This window comes from Prosopis cineraria, unplaced genomic scaffold, assembly GCF_029017545.1.
Source record: "Prosopis cineraria cultivar Desert tree isolate PC_DT_omini unplaced genomic scaffold, ASM2901754v1 PC8, whole genome shotgun sequence".
NCBI classification, from domain to species: domain Eukaryota; kingdom Viridiplantae; phylum Streptophyta; class Magnoliopsida; order Fabales; family Fabaceae; genus Prosopis; species Prosopis cineraria.
The window spans coordinates 18,096,166-18,111,298 of record NW_026555339.1 but is presented as its reverse complement, the minus strand read 5'-3'; the positions used below and the strand labels follow the sequence as shown (position 1 = coordinate 18,111,298).

Sequence of the window (15,133 nt, the reverse complement as noted above, 5' to 3'; positions counted from 1 at the left end):
TACTAAAGTTAGGCAAATAATGCATGATACAATATTTACTATGCACAATATAATGTTCATTTATTCTCAACTAAAAGTCCATAAAAGTCTACTTTATCAGTAAGCTGGGCTTGGCAAAATGCACAAGTAAGCAAACAATGCACAACACAATATCCACTATGCACAACATAAGGTTCATATATTCTCAACTAAAAGTCCATATGATTCTACTTTATCAGTAAGCTAGGCTTAACAAAATGCATAAATAGGCAAACAATGCATAACAATATCTACTATGCACAATATAAGGTCCATTTATTCTCAACTAAAAGTCCATAAGATTCTACTTTATCTATAGGTTAGGCTTGACAAAATGCAATGTAAGCAAACAATGCACAACACTATATCCTCTATGCACAACTTAAGGTTTATATATTCTCAACTAAAAGTCCATACAATTCTACTTTATCAATAAGCTAGGCTTAACAAAATACACAAATAGGCAAACAATGCATAACACAATATTCATTATGCACAATATAAGGTTCATTTATTCTCAACTAAAAGTCCATAAGATTTTACTTTATCAGTAGGTTAGGCTTGATAAAATGCAGATGTAAGCAAACAATGCACAACACAATATCCTCTATGCACAACTTAAGATTCATATATTCTCAACTAAAAGTCCATATGATTCTACTTTATCAGTAGGCTAGGCTTAACAAAATACACAAATAGGCAAACAATGCATAACACAATATCTATTATGCACAATATAAAGTTCATTTATTCTCAACTAAAAGTTCATAAGATTCTATTTTATCAGTAGGCTAGGCTTGACAAAATACAGATGTAAGCAAATAATGTACAACATAATATCCTCGATGCACAACTGAAGGTTCATATATTCTCAACTAAAAGTTCATGTGTGTCCAGTTTATCAGTTGGCTAGGCTTAACAAAAAGTTTCTCAAGTTAATGAAGAACAAAAGGTCCGTATATAATATGAAAGTATCCGTTTGCTAATAACACAATGTCCATATATTTATAATACAGGGTTTGTTGATATGATACACATAAATATTTGCACAACTTAATTGCAAAGTTTGCACAATGTAAACTCCATAAATAACAATATAAATTTCATAAACAACATCTACACCAGAATATTTATATCAGTTGCAAGAAAATATGTATCAGAAACAACAAAAAGTCCATAAATAACAACTTGTTTTCATTAAATGAACGTGAACGTACATTATGATTAGATAAAACTGATATGGCAGATGCAGCACTTGATCCATTCTTTCCACACTATGGTGAATCGTTTCAAGTTGGTTGGTGTGAGAGGAAAGTAATCGACGAACGCCTGATCGTCTTCTCCATACCCATCTGGATAAAAGTGAATCACCCACTCATATTTGTTGAACGAAAAAGTTTCAAATGAGAGAAAGAAGGAAGAAGGAGGAAGAAGAAGAGAGGGAATAGAGAAGCATGATAGGGAGGAAAATGAATTTGGTTATTGTATCAGTGTTGGAAGAGGAAGAGAGAGAAGGACAAGGGAGGAAGAACAGAGGAAGAGAGAGAAGGATGAACGGAGGAAGAAGAAGCTGGTTATGGGAGGGACAAATTAGTCATTTCACCAAAAAGATAATTGCAAATGAGGCCTTTAAGCCCTCAAATAATTTCAAAATCTATTAGATCTTATCTGCAAAATTCTTGCTTTTAAGGCTCTTAATGCCATTCCCCCTATTATTATTGAGACACATGATGCAGGATCAAAGTAGAAAAACAAGATGGCCCTCCTATATCTATAAATTTACACATGAGTTTGCTTCATCTCAACAGCCTACTAAGTCAACCTTATTATTAATAAACGAATTGCATGCATAGTGAAATCAGCGAACAAGGGAACTTTTAAATTAAAGTCACCTTTGCAACTTGGGAACTTGAATCAAATCCAGATGATTTGGGACCACCAATTAGTTATGGTCGATGATAAGAGTTCCAAGTGAGTGGACATGTCCACGCAAGCTGAATTATCAGGTGCAATTGACTATAATTACCTATATCACTTCTTTTATAAGTTAGTTAACTTAAACTTTATTCATGGTACAAAAGAATTGAAAACTTCTGGCACAGAAACCGGATGAAAAACAAGCAATTTTATTCTTTGCATTTTGAGCTCCTTACACAACCAAAGGGCCCTATTTATAGTTCTGGAATCGTGAAAAATTGAAGCTTACAAATTAAAAGGGAGGTTATGGAAATTAAGGGGAGGTTACAAGGAGTTTATTGTCCTCCATTATGCGTCTCCCGTTTCTGCTCTTTCCGTTTCATCTCCATTATGCGTCTTCCATTTCTGCTCTCTCCGTTTCAACTTCTTGTCATGCCCTGAAAATAAGGTGTGACAAACATAGAATATAGGAACAAAGCTCATATTCCAAAAGCCTTAATTAAGAAACTCTAAATTCTAAACTATGAAGATATTTGACAACAAATCAAACCGTTTTCCATATGAATAATAAGAATGAAAGATTTAATATTTTTGTAGACATTTTGATAGAACCTTCCCCAAAATAAGACCTCCCAAAAATTTTGATGACAGTATTTCTCAGTACAAAATAACATCAATAAAGAACTCTGCTCCTTCTAATAAACAAATTATGCATAATATATATATAAGGGTTTTAACTATAATTATGTGGAGCACCTATAGTAAGATCTACAAAACAAAAAGTCCATAATTTAAATATTTTACATGAAAAGGGGACTGGTCAATATAATCTCAATTTGTATAACTATAAGTATAGAATCAACATTCAAGCCATGATTCCTTAGGTAAAAAGAAATGAAGATTATCATGATAACCTTGTCAATAATAATAAAATGAATTTATATATGTGATAAATTAATTAAAAAATGTGCTTTATCAGGATTTTAATAGAACAATAATAAACATGAACATATAATCCATGAGAGTAAGTAATCAATCAAACACAGTACGAAGCTATGAAAACAAACGTGGACGCACAATCTACAAGAATAGATAACCAAATGTGGATTATGCCACGAAAATAAACATAGATGCTACCCACGAATATCAAATATGAGGACAAAGTCCACGAAATAAACTAGCTAGTCATAACTATGATGTGCCGAATGCTAATGAGACTATTGTTAGTAACCACTATTTTGTATATAGTCCCATCAAAATTAATTTTTCAAACATGCAAGAAAATAATAGCTATCAAGATATAATTTATAATTCCAACATCAAACTCACATGAATTATTTAGAACATCAATCATTTTCAATATAAATATTTATAACTATAATTTCTTTCACATTCCTTAGTCAAATTCCATGCTTGCCTTTATCAAGTAAAAGAATGCTAGAACTTGTAAAAATATTCTTGTAAATCTTAAGACACATTTTGTAAGAAAATGCACATACGCATAGCGTAATTTATCTATCCTTCAATATATAGACCATAACTTCACAGGGTAGGATAATTTAGCTAGTAAATTTTTTTTATCACTTAAAATAGTACATGTGATTTATATATGAATAGAATATTATTTCAATAAAAAAATTAGTTCTTGATTAGGATATTATTCACTTACCTATAATACCTTCAAAGTTCAACACTCACTTCTTACAACTCCAATTGAGCTACTTTTCTTACAATCACCCTATAAAATATATAAGATCTTAATGAACTTTACTTTTAAACCAACAAATCTCTCTTTAAAAGAATTCACTCAACTAAAATTAATAATAAAAACTTTGAAATTTTAGCAACAAATTTTACACACAAAAGTTTCTTCTTAGGCCTTTTACCAAATGCCTACTGTGCGACATTTCAAACCATTAAATAAATATGTAACCTTTAATTCTCTTGGTCAACTATTTCCAAACATCCAAGTATGACTTCTAAAACAATAATATACTTTTTAAATTTTCAACCTTGTAACTCTCAATAATCCAAGACTTAGATAAGATTTCAATAATTTCTTAAATAAACTCCTTTGTAAAAATCAAATTTAGATTTATAAATAACAATGTCTAAGCATTATCATTTATATCACTAATTTCCTCCATAATGCTTTAGTCATACCAACTGATTTACTTGAGATGAAATTTTCTCTTAAGCTTTGCATCAAACACTTTAAATACATTATTTTCAATCATAAAATTAGAATTTTCTAATCTTTTATCTTTCATCTAACAATTTATTAATAACCATATTATCCCCAAGAATTTAAAGTTGCATATAAATTCATAATAATCAAATTCCCTTAATTTGTAACCAATGAATTAAATTCATGGATCAATAATGTCTAAACTAAATATCTATCATAATAATTAATAAAATTTTATAAATATATAAAATCAAGCAAAACTTTTCTAAGGGGTATTTTATCGAATACCTTATGAGCATGAATTCTTTAACTATAACCAAACTTCTTTTTTTACAAATTTCATTTCCCTAAAGTTTCTAATGTCCTCATGTGAAATAATCCAGCTTTCCAAATGCTATCCTTCAACAAAAATCAAATTTAAATACTCAAAGGAAATCTAATTTCCAAGATCACATGACTCACGGCTAGCAGAGCAAAAATGGAGAACAAATTCAAAATATCAATCCATAGTCATATACACACAGCAACGAGGAACTCAATGATAGAAGCTTCTCACCTCAGATCTCGAATTATCACAAAAGAGAAGAGGGAGGAGCTCAGGTGTTGAACAGGGAAGGAGAGAAAGTGAGCTCTACACAACGGCACCTCAAAAATGGTGAGTTCTCAATGAGCACGGAGCAGGGGAGAATAAGTGAATCTCGGTTCAGATGATTAGAGAACAATCAATGAAGGAACACAGCCAAGCACTCACCGACGGTGGTCTAAATTGCGATCGAAGGTTGAAGAAGACACGAATGGATTTCAATCTTTATTTCTCTCAGCAATTCAGAACAGGATCAAAGAAGAAGAAGAAAGAGTTACACATCTGGTGGGAAATCTATGGCGCACCTCGACTCTGGCAACAGTGAACGGCGAAGAAACCATGGACTGGAGGAGAGAAGGCGAAGCTTCTGGACCAAAACTCCCATGCTCCCTCAACTGATATCCGATCGAAAATTGAATCAGGGAGGAGGAGAAACTCACAGCAGCAGCGGTGCAGGACACTCTTTAACGCACCCACGGTGGCGACATTGATGAATGAAGAGGAAGGATGGAGAACGCTGGTGGAATCAGAGAGGAGCAGAAGCTGAAGGTTCTCGATTTGATCTCCCACTTTTCTCTCGTATGACTCCTGAATGTGCAACCAAAATGGGAAAATAAAAATCTGATTATAATGGCAAAATGGTAATTTAAAAGGCTAAAAAAATAAAATAAAACTCCAGTGCCCCACTAAGATTCAAACTTGGGAACTATAGATGAGGTAGTCGTATGATTTCCACCAATTTCTACCAGATCAAGATTCTTATTTAGATACTTGTTCCAAAAATTAATAAAAATATCATCAAATACTTAAATATAAATTTCAATTTTTGATTTAAACTCCAAGGTTTTTACACTTCTACTCATAATTGTTTGAGTTAAAAATACAAAACAAGAACAAGATATTGTCAAAACACAACCGAATCAATTTGCAGCACAAAATAGAAAAGAAGAGAAGCGCAAAATCATGGAGAACCATTTACATGGTTCAATTAATTAATCGCACAATTGAATTAGCATCACAACCCAGACTATTATAAAGCATGACTAGTTCTTCTCCCCAAAGAATCCAGTATAATTAAGAGCAGCAATCAAGATCTAAACAATGCTCTTAAATCTCTCTTCTTTATCCAAAAACAGAGTCGTTCAAGAAGGGACCATAGTTGCTTGGTAAGGAGATAGAGATAACAAAAGCCACTGATTGAAATTCCTTTTATAGGTGACTCACCAACAGCCTTTATTTTCTTCACATTTTAAATTTTTATGTTGAAGCCATAAACATACTCGCTCAGATCATATATTGTTATGTCCCAAAAATTAAGGCTTGACCGGTACAGAATATGTGTGTAAAACTCATATTCTCAAAGCTTAGGACACATTTTTTCATTCATGCAAAACTAAAGGCATATTTTTGATATAAAATATATTATCTCTAATTGATTTCATATAAACAAAACAATAAATTTCTTATAAAATTTTTTAATAGGACCTCCATATAAATAAGACTTCTTAAAATTTACGATAAGAACAACAATAGTTGAATAAAAGGATATCCACTCCTTACCAACAAATATACAAGTTGAGATAAAATGCCTCAATTAACACCTTCAAAGTTGAGATACAAGTTTAGCTTATATCATCTGAGATAAAAAAAATATTTTTTAATGAAAAACGCCCCAAATCACAATTAAAGGAAATGAAAGATATAAATATAATCATGGAATAAGCATAAATTTAACTAAAATAGTCATTCCGAATAACAAGAGTGCATAACTCAAATCAAATAACTTCATTTAAACAGTTAATGCAAAACAACCTTGTGTGATGATAACACAACAATCAAATGCCACTTTCTAACTATCAGGCTCATATTAAACAATTACGAGATGCACAACTAATTATTATAAAAAAAATCCATTCAAGAAAATCAATTTGTTTAACACGATTAGTTTAAAAATAATAATTTCAAAATATTCTTCACCATAACTTTATCAGAATGGAGATAACAATCGTGGATACAAAAATTATAAGGGTAAATAACCAATCGAGTGTGCACACACCATCCATAAGGATAAATAACTAGTCAAATGAGGCAGAAAACCACAAAACAAGAGTGGCAGGAGCCCTGAATTAAGCATAAGTATGAGACCAATGAAAACAAAGGTGAGCACAATTCTCATGAATTACCATCCCCCCGATCCATGTGCATTGGCCATTGTACAATGCTAGCGTCTCCTAAGCTCCCTATTAGCTAAGTGTATCATAGCACGCCAAGGGCTAACAGGACAACTGTTGGCAACCAGCGTTCTATATTTAGTCCCACTGAAAGATTTTCAAACATGTATGAAATTTAATTATCAATGGAATACCATACCATTTTTCAAATATTGAAATTTAGAAAAGAATATTGTTAATCATAAAACATCCTTGACACAAGTTCTCATGCTTGGGTGTTTGTAATCAGGATATTGAAAAATAAATAAAACCAAACAAAATCTTTGTTTTAAACTAACCTTTAAATTTCAATAATAGAATTAAAATCATAATATCATGTTTGTGTGTGTGTGGAAACATGCTCAATTGATATTTTTAGTAAAAAATGAATTTTATTAATAAGTTATTAGGATGTTATTTACCTACCCAAGACATTTCCAAATATATAATTTACTCTTAATTAGCCATTTTTGTAATATTGTCCATGCCTTAATTCCCTAATACCCAAAGGAACATTATTGTTATTTCTTTCATACACTTTATAAATCTAAAATCTTCAATCCAAACAAAATTTAGAGAATTAAAAAGGAGAATACCAACATCAACCTTTCACAAATTAGAAGCCATTTGAATTCAATGATAAATCTTCAACAAACACATATATAAATAATATTCAAAGTTTCCAAGTCTACCAATAATCAATTTCAGCTAAAAAGAAAAACCCTAATCTAAACCTCCCCATTTATTAAGTAAAAGAGGAATACAAACGCAGCAACCAACATTATTGTATAAAGCAAAAGACCAGGCAGTACGAAAAGAAGAACAAAGCACTTAGCACAATTAAACAAGAAAAAGCAATATGAGCAGCTTTAGTTAAAACTTTATTCATTCACTAACAGGTGCACGAATCCGTACCCATTTTTTTAAAAGCCAAGAAACCAATTAAAGTGGAGCCCACCCAACTAATGCAAACTCCTCAAGCTTCAATTTCAGCACTAGGCAGGAAAAACTCCATCTCATTTTCCCCACTCACAATTACAGACTGAAACTTAGGGAAGAGATAAAATTCAAAATTTCAGCCACCCAATCACACACTCACATGCAGATTAGATATGAGAAAAAGAAAATAAGGTGGAATTTGGCTCACCGATCAAGCAAAGAGGAACGCGAAGAAAGGGTCAAAGTCCCTTCACCAGAAGGGCGGTGATGGGGCAGGGGAACTGAACGAAACCAAGGAACTGAAAGGCAACTGGCAGTGTGGATAGATGATGACGAGAAGAAGAATGGAAGCATTGAGTGCACCTGCTTGCACCCACACAACAACATTGACGGAAGACAGGAACGAGAAAAAAGTTCTGGCGACGCAAAACAGAATTGAGAAGAGAAATCCGGTGGCAATGAACCCACGGCAATGGAGGAAGCATAGACGAGCTGCCGCACTGGTCGACGACGGCTGAATGATGGAGGAGGAAGAAGGGAAATGTAGGGTTTGAACGAAGAATGATCTCTCTCTGTTCTAGTTTTTTCCGGAGCATATGAAAATGATCGATTAGAGGAAAAACAAATTAGAAATGGCCGAAGTATATTTCTCTTGCATTTTCTTTCGTTTTTTTTTTCCCTAAAAGGGCATTTCAATAATTTCATGTGACTTGACAAAATAAGCTGTTCCACCTAGACAACCAATAAAATTTCCTTAAAATTTATAACAATACTCTTAAATTTTATTTGTTAATTAATTTTTTTTGGATTGTTACATAACTATTTTTTCTACTATTGTTGGATCCCCCTCCGTTTTCTTTTTTCCTTTACAATCATTGATTTTTTTAAAATTAATTATTTATTGCATTTTTTTAAATTTCTAAATTCCCTGGCCATTACATATATATAATTGATTCCTCGTGTCTCAGGTTGCAAAGCAGAGGAATGCCAAGCTGAATGATGCAACCATTAAAGGAACTTAATGGTCTTCAAAAAATGTAGATTCCTCAATAACATTTTGATTTTCTTTGACAAAAACTCTTAACTCAGTAGAGAGGTTATGTATATGCTTGCTCTTTTGTATTCTTTGGATGTACTGATTTTTCAGTTTATAATATCAATAGAAAGTGAAGAACATGTCAACTTGCCATGACCTGTTTCTTAGTTTTGTTTTCATGCAAGTTTAATTGTATCATAGCATTTTGGGTGAAGGTAAGAAAAATTTGGAAGTTAGGTATGTATTAAGGGAAACGGTAAATTATCACCTATTAAACAATGAGGGGATAGAAAATTGTTCACTATCTATCATTGAAAATATGTAATGTTGTGAATGCTGAGTTATGGGGCTTAATTAATTACTGGCCTTAAGCAAAGTTAAGAGGCAGGATTTAGGAAGATGGAAGTGGAACTAGATGCAGCAGTATTGGTCAATCAGATTCAGATTTGAAGCTTGAACGTAGGGGAAAAGGCAAGCTTTTGCAGAAGGTGTATAGTGGTTTAAGAAGGGATTGGGAAGTCCAAGTGTATAACGTGGCTTGTGAAGGGAATAAATGTGCTGACTTTTTTTTTTTTTGGGGACGGGTGATAGAAATAGCTTTCTTCTTAAGTTTCTTCTTCCTTTTCTCTACATTTTAATGTATCTTTTGCTGAATATTGTTGTTTTGTGCTGTTTGAATGGCTGTTAGTAGCTGAACACGTTTGACCTAGAGTAACCATGAACTTGTTGGTGGATTAGAACTTGTTTTTACCCATTGGTTATGCTTAATATTAATTTTGGTCGCTCAATGTTACATTAATTTGTCTATTTAATGTTTGGCCATCATTAAATATGAATTTAAGTGTTGGGGTTTTTCCTTGATAAAGGAAAATCTCATTTGGACCCTTAGATTGAGTAATATAAGATTAGATTATGATTTAATTTATAATTAGGATAGAAAAATACCTAATTGTCTCATATAATCAAATTAGAGTGAGTTAAAATTAAAGTTGCCTCTTGGATAATTTTGTTAGAAATAATGTAATTAATTAATTTGAGAGAGGGTTATTTGAGGTTCGAAAAGCCCTTATAGCCATTAATACTCTAGATTAATAAAATTAACATTAAAATTAATTAATTGGGTAAAAAGCAAGATCTATAAAGTTAGCAAGGGATTAGTAACTCTATGTTACATTGGACATTTGTAGTTGTTGCATTGGGAATCTCATTGCATTTCATTCATTTTACTTTTTAATTTTGCCTAATCAATCGCTTCTAATTGATTTTGCTTAATGTGAACAAAAAAAAAAAAGGGAACTTTATTGCCTAATTTCTATTATGCTTGATTCCTTGTGGGATCGATCATAACATATAATTATGTTGCACTTTGACCCATACATTTGCAATGAAATATTTTGTGTACATCAGGGGGTGTGCTAATTTGAGTCTCAATTTGATAGAAGGTATTAATGTGTGGCATATGATATGGTTGAAGATTTATTCATTTAGCAGATAAGTGTGGTTTACGGGCTAGGTGTTTTCTTGCTGTTTGTTTCAGTTTGCTTTCTTGCTAGTTTTTCTATTTTGGGCTTTGTCTCATCTTGAACCAAAAAAACGAAGAAAAAATTTATTTTGCTGCCTAACCAGATGAGTATTGGGTTGGTTTCTCATCTATTTCCATGAGAAAATATTTTTTGTTAAAAGAAAACAAAGGTAGAGTTAAGGTGCCGGTCGGGATTGCCCGTATGTAATGGTTAAAATAGAAAGGAAGCAGAGTAGAAGACTCCAAAATAATGAATTAATAAATTATTAAAGATGACAATACTATAATCTTCCACTTACAGAGAAAAACATAAAATAATAATCCTGAAAGACGACAAAATATTGAAACTAACTTTGTTTTGCCGCCAAACCAGATGAGTATTTGAGTTAGGTTTCCTGTCTATTAATTCCAAGAGAAAACTAGCAAATGGAAGAATCCAAAATAATAAATTAATAATTGATAAATTACTAATAATGCAATATCAAGTATCCATCGTGTTGACTATAAACTTTCCCTGAGACGTACTAGCTAGATCAAATATTAGTTGAAGCTGTCTCTTGATTACTATTTCACGCCTTCTAATTTTTTTGCTTCAATCAAACACAAACTTTCAATGGCAATTAGCGCTGAAACAGCCTCTATGTCCTCCTCTTCAGCTATCTCACCATGGAAGTATCATGTTTTCCTGAGTTTCAGGGGAGCAGATACTCGCACAGGCTTCACAGACCACTTAAACAAAGAAGTATCGAAACTTTTATCGATGACGATGAGCTTGAGAGAGGAGAGATTATTTCTGACCAACTACTTCAAGCAATTGATAAATCTCTCATCTCCCTTGTGATTCTTTCTGAAAAATATGCTTCTTCACATTGGTGTTTGGATGAACTCCAAAGAATTCTTGAATCTAAAAAGTGTTTGGGGAGAGAAGTTATCCCAGTATTCTATAAACTAGATCCATCTCATGTAAGATATCAAGGAGGAGCCTTTGCACATGCATTTCAAAAACATGTTGAGAGATATGATCCTAAGAAGGTGCAAGGATGGAGAGATGCCTTAAAAGAAATTGCAGATATATCTGGCTATCACTCTTTAAATAGGCAAGTTTTTATTATTTCAGCGCATGGATGATAAATTATTTTGTCTTCAACTCATCTTCCAACGATAGTATTTAATATTGCATGATTTAGATATATTTTGGTAAGAAAATATTATTATCAGATAAATGATCGTTCTTTTCTCTCTTTATTCCTCATCATAGGGTCAGAAAATTCTATTATTCTTAAATAAAATTCGACCACTTAGTTGATCTTAATTATCTAGGCATGTTAAATATAATTTTTAATCTTTGCTAAAATAATCGAAGTCTATATAAATGAATCTGAATTGATATATACACCTTGAGAAGTTGTAGAAATGAATCTGAATTCCATTAATTATATAGGTTCAAGAGGAGGGGAATTTTTTTATATTACCTTATTTTGTTTTGTTAGAAGGGAGGAGAGGGATTTTTAGGGCCTGTTTGTTATTTATTTTTTTAAAACTATTTTTATTTTTAAAAATAAAAAAATTAAAAACTTATTTGGATAAGTATTTTTTATTTAGTTATTTTCAAAACTGTTTTTGTTTTGTTTTTTCAAAACAAGATTTGTTTTTAAAAATAAAAAATCAAAAACAATTTCAAGTTGTTTTTGTTTTATTTTTTTATTTTTAAGATACGTTGTATTTTATTATTAAAAGTTATAGTTAACTTGATGAATTTCTATTATAAATTATTATCATTAACCATCTACAACTATCACTATTAGTTTATTTTTAAATTTTAAAATTATTTTTAAATTAATATAATCAAACAGATTTTCAACTAGATTTGTTTTTAAAAACAATTCTAAAAATTGTGTTACGTGACAGTTTTTTTTAAAAAGAAAATTAGAACAAAAATCAAATATGCCCTTAACGATCATTTGTTTGGTTCAAGAGGTGATAAATAATTTATTATCATACTCTAACATGAAAGATAGGAATGTCGCACAACCATCATGAGTGGGGCCCAAAAGAATAGGAGAAAAACAACACAACTTTCTACTGCAATTATGCGTATACAATTGCAAGAAATGACATGGATTGCTTTTGAATTAAAAACTAACGTTAATTATTAGAGTGTTCAAACTAGGCCCCATATAAGAAACTTATTTATAAATAAGTTTCATGACTTTGTGAAAATACACTCAAGTTACTTGGCTACAATTAATTTCTCATATAAAATAACACAAATACCCTTAAATTTTCACCTCTTTGACTAGCATTGACTGGACACCGGTAGTTGTTGACCAATCATCGACCAGCTAGCATTGACCAGTCAAAAATAATTTTTAAAATTTTTTATTAAAATATTAATACTTTAAAAATTGCAAGTCAAACATCACATATTAACAAATAAATATTTAAGATTTACAAGTAAAATTCTTTATATTTACAAGTCAACCTCTTACAATATTAATTCATTTATTTTTTTGCCAAAGTAATACTAATACTTTAATATTTTCAAATTAAAGTTCACAAATTTATGAGTTAGACTTGTAAATTAAGATGTTTTAACTTGTAAGTCTATGAAGTTGACTTGCAAATATTAATCTATTAATATTGTAAGAGGTCAACTTGTAAATGTAAGATGTTTGTTCTGTAAATCATGATGATATACTTGTAAAGTGATGTTTTACTTCTAAATATTAAAATATGAAAAATTCAGTGAAAATATTTTTTCAAAAAAAATATTTCTTGATTGGTCAACGTTGGTCAATGACTGGTCAACAGCAACCAGTCATAGGTCAACGACTGCCAACACTAGTCAAAGGAGTGAGAATTCAAGGACATTTGTGTCATTTTACATGGTAAATGAATTATAACCAAGTCTCATGAAACCTAATTGTATCATCACAAATTTGTGGAACTTATAAGTTTCTTGTATTTGATCTATTTGTAATTGTAATTTTCCCTTACAATTATTTGGACATTTGAGTATTACTTTTAATTTTTTAAATTTGAAAATATTCTATATTTGTCATATATGTGAATGAAAACTAATTTTATGATTATTCTTCTATTTCATGTAGGCATGAATCAAAGCTCATCGAGGAAATTGTCACACAGGTTTGGACAAAATTACAACCTAGACAACCATATGACAAAAATGAATTTGTGGGTATTGAGTCAAAGATAGACAAACTGAGTTCAATTTTAAGGATAGGGTTGGATGATGTATGCTTGCTTGGAATATGGGGAATGGGCGGTCTAGGCAAAACATCTCTTGCAAGAGCTATTTATCAGAGGATTCAAAGCCAATTTGATGCCTCATACTTCTATGCCAATGTTCGGGAAATTTCTAAAAAGAAGGGATTGGTTCACTTGCAGAGAAAATTTCTTTCATGTTCTCTACAGCTGAGAAACAAGGAATTTGATCATATTGATGATGAATATGAAGGAAAGAACATGATAAAAAGATTTTTATGCAAACAGAAAGTTTTAATGGTATTGGATGACGTTAGTGAAATGAGCCAACTCGAATTCCTTGCAATAAAGAAAGATTGGCTAAGTCCAGGAAGCAGAGTAATAGTGACAACTAGGGATAAGCAACTATTGACAGCGCATGGAGAATTTGAAACATATGTGGCAGAATTTTTGAATGATGAGGAATCACTTCAACTTCTTTGTCAATGGGCTTTTAAAAGTGATCAACCACCAGTTGATTATTTGGAGTTGTCTAAAAGTGTAGTTGAACAAGCCGCAGGCCTTCCTTTGACACTTAAAGTGATGGGTTGTCATCTTTGTGGAAGAAATATGCTTGAGTGGAAAGATGTTTTGGGGAAAATGAAGCAAGTTCTACCAAATGACATTATAAATAGACTTCAAATAAGTTATGATTCATTAGATATTTTGGAGAAGAAAATATTTCTAGATGTTGCATGTTTCTTCAAAGAAAAGTTTAAAGATGAAATCATAGAAATATTAGAAATTTGTGGGTTTCATCCAATTATTGGAATCAAGACACTTGTTGAGAAATGCTTGCTAGTTGAAACAGATAGAGGGTGTTTGGGTATGCATGATATATTACAAGAAATGGGAAAAAGTATTGTTTTGGAAGAATCAATTGATGTTGGAAAACGTAGCAGGTTATGGTCAAAAGAGGATATTAATCATGTATTGACACATAATAAAGTAAGTTTATTAAGTATTTGGCAACATTTTATGTATTTATTTTTGAAACTTTTATATTTACTATTTACATTGTTCATCATCTTTAATTAGTTGTTCGATAATTGTTGGTCACTAGGGCACAGACTCAATTGAAGTTATATATCTTGAATCTCTTGGGCAATGTGAAGCACGATGGGGTCCTAAAGCATTCTCAATGATGCATGCTCTTAGAATACTCATCATATCATGTGATGTGTACCTTCCCTTTGGACTCAAGTGTCTTCCAAGTTCACTAAGAATTCTTCGGTGGAAGAAATATCCATCGAAATCTTTTCCAGTGGATATTCATCCAATTGAACTTGTTGAACTCAAAATGCAATGCAGTAATACTGTACAACTTTGGAATGATACACTTGTAAGTATATGGTACAATAACTTCAAGCTTACCTTATATTAAGCTAGATTATTATTTTGAAATGTTCATGTATAATATTTTCTATGCTTTGTTCGTTTTGGCTAGATGTTTGAA

The 15,133-nt window shown here is 31.4% G+C and overlaps 1 protein-coding gene and 1 long non-coding RNA gene across 2 annotated transcripts; one reads left to right on the top strand and one right to left on the bottom strand.

Moving 5' to 3' along the window:
* Nucleotides 1-2,125: 2,125 nt before the first annotated feature.
* Nucleotides 2,126-5,280, bottom strand: LOC129317187 (uncharacterized). The gene is made up of 2 exons (XR_008594964.1): nucleotides 4,680-5,280; nucleotides 2,126-2,372 (listed from the first exon to the last, which is right to left on the bottom strand). It is a non-coding gene; the product is annotated as an uncharacterized LOC129317187 (long non-coding RNA).
* A 5,799-nt stretch (nucleotides 5,281-11,079) lies between these two features.
* On the top strand, nucleotides 11,080-15,061 carry LOC129317415 (disease resistance protein Roq1-like). Its single transcript, XM_054961744.1, has 3 exons — nucleotides 11,080-11,510; nucleotides 13,524-14,625; nucleotides 14,741-15,061. Exons 1-3 carry the CDS (start codon nucleotides 11,080-11,082, stop codon nucleotides 15,059-15,061), a joined length of 1,854 nt encoding a protein of 617 aa, XP_054817719.1.
* Nucleotides 15,062-15,133: the final 72 nt, after the last annotated feature.